We start from the raw sequence: 2,500 nt of genomic DNA, 5'->3' as shown, positions 1-2,500 counted from the left end.
TGAGGACATATCTCCTTAAAATTAAGCCTCGCAACAATTTGTGGTCCATTAACATTTTTCCAACCCAAAGCGATTATGCACTTAGCTTGTAAGATACACATGTCCATGAATTTAATCTCTTCTTTAGACAGGGGTCTATAGGTATAAGCCCAGAATGTAAACCTTTTGCAATGTTAATATATTGCATGTTCATAGTAGATAACAGTATGAAAATTACCATTCAGTCAGATGCTCTCGTCAAGATGAAACCATTTATTGCAATGATATTGCATTGTATTTGTCAGTGTGGCTCTGCTCCTGTGATATTACATGTGCACAAGCATGACACTCTGAATACATGTGAGCCTGCATTGAACGATATGCTGACAATAGTGATCTAATCTAAAGCTACTATACAGGAGGAGGCTGAGAAGGTGGAGGGAGTTTTATCATTAGTGTCATTATGGTGGCAGCAAAAGATATTGACCATGAAAGAGTGAACGTCTATCTGCTTAAATAGACAGCATAGATGGAACCATTATAATTGTGGCGTTATGACTTCCGTGCCTACCCGAACTACCGCAATGCTCAGCCCTAGTGCATGCTCTCCTGTGAGGGTATTTAATTATGAAACAAAAAGGCTGGTAAACAAGGCTATAGGCCCTATATAGGCTATAGGCCCCACCAACCTGTCACACCACCTACACCCTATAGTATAGGGTGTAGGTGGTGTGACAGGTTGGTGTCACGTACATGGAAAAAAAAATATGTTATGCCATTGTGGTATATCGTCTATGTCCAAAACCGTTACTTTTGAGGAAATGGAAAAAAATACCTGTGTTGCAATGGATCCAATATAGTATGTTAATACAATATAACTTATACAATTGGGGTGGTTGTATTTTGTCTCCCCGCTCTTCCATTGAGACATTTAGATTGTGTCAAAGGTCATGTCTCACCTAGACACAGGATCTGAAACAAATTTTGACTTGATGGTCAAGATTCAATTCATCCCCTGAGCAAGCAGGCAGGCTCTATTAGCTCAATGATAAAAATGTCAGCGCTTGTGCAGGAAACCGGGTTCAAATCCGATGTAGAAGAGGAAAGTTACAAAGTGTTGCTTTAAGCACTTTCATTTTTACTATAAAACATGTTCATAAATAGAGAAAATAGCTCATTCAAGACGCACCGCGAGGTGACGCCTTTGTGAGCTTGTAGATTGGCTATTTTTGCTACTTTTGCGTGACATTATCGTATGTCAAATTAGGGCATTAATTTACGAAAAAACATACACGGTTGAAATTTGGAGATAAAAGGTTTTAACTTTAACTTTTACATTTTTATTATCTTCATAGCTTACTGTCTTGCTGAAATACTAATTAGCAACTATGTATACAGTGTATGTCTATGTGTTCTTCCTGGAAGTGGTTTTGTGTGTGGTGAACAATACGAAACTGACATGGAACAGGAACCCATGTCTCCTCACACATTCTCTAGAAACAGAGACCATTATAATACCTTTCAGAAAAACACATGCCAGTGTGACTCATACCTCTATGGTGGAAAATAATTCAAGTTTGTGCGTGCATGTTTTTGTATGTATGCACCTTTGTAACAATCTTCCTCCTCAATGTAACGAGACAGATCAAAGTCGTCCAGCTTGTGTTTGTGTGAGTGCGTGAGTGCGTGCGTGTGTATGTGCACATATACTGTACTGTACCTGTGCACCATATTGAGTCCCTCCAGGTAAGCCATTGCCTTGCAGATCTGGAGACAGTAGAGGACTAAAGTTCCGTTGGTCAGTGTGTACTTCTGAAGATAGGCGCCCAGCTGTCATGAGACAACACAACACCGTGCTTAACCACTTAAAACCTTTATACTTATAAACTGGATCTGACTCTGCACTGTCGCCAATCTACAAGCTCACAACGGGTCGTAAAGCCACATGTTGTGAGCTTGTAGATCTGCTTCTTTCCTTTTTTTAAGATTGAATGTTCCCCCAGAATAGGGATGCTATGCTTCAAGTGGTTAATGTACTGTACATACCTGGATCTGACCATACAACTGAGACTTGACTTCAATGTCTCTCTACTTTTCTTCATTTATTTATTTATTCTGAGCTCACAAACAGTGTATGCAGAACACAGGTACACATGCTGAAAATATTGCATGGTGCATAATCGTACGCACACACACTCATACACACCTCTCCATGTTCGTACAGCTCCATAACAATCCAGACGGGATCGAGTTCAATGACCCCGACGAGACGCACAATGTGGGGATGCCGCAAAGTCTTCATCAGGACTGGAACAGAGTTGAGCTGAAGTGAGTTTAAGGGCAGCATTCTACAGCAGAATCATTGCACACTCCATTTCTCTGTCCTGACTGCGCCCTTTATAACACTTCATCTTCTAGAGATGTTGATGTCATATACGCACAGTAAAATCGTGGGTGTTCATTTAACTATGAAACCTTTTGGGTCAATCTTTTTTACAATCATAATAATCAGGCATGCAAA

The 2,500-nt window shown here is 40.2% G+C and overlaps 1 protein-coding gene across 2 annotated transcripts in view; it reads right to left on the bottom strand.

The window, feature by feature from the left end:
- LOC311040384 (protein-tyrosine kinase 2-beta-like) overlaps positions 1–2,500 on the bottom strand; it is a 17,915-nt gene that overhangs the window by 7,879 nt on the left and 7,536 nt on the right. For both annotated transcript variants that reach the window (XM_084050635.1, XM_084050636.1), the window contains exons 17-18: positions 2,186–2,286; positions 1,700–1,809 (exon numbers count right to left, since the gene is read on the bottom strand). In XM_084050635.1, the coding sequence (XP_083906761.1) occupies positions 1,700–1,809; positions 2,186–2,286 (211 nt within the window). The remainder of the gene's footprint in view (positions 1–1,699; positions 1,810–2,185; positions 2,287–2,500) is intronic.

Source organism: Gymnoscopelus microlampas, assembly GCF_963454915.1.
Source record: "Gymnoscopelus microlampas genome assembly, chromosome: 24".
Classification (NCBI taxonomy): Eukaryota; Metazoa; Chordata; class Actinopteri; order Myctophiformes; family Myctophidae; genus Gymnoscopelus; species Gymnoscopelus microlampas.
The sequence above is the reverse complement of the archived record's forward strand: the minus strand, read 5'-3'. Positions and strand labels throughout refer to the sequence as shown.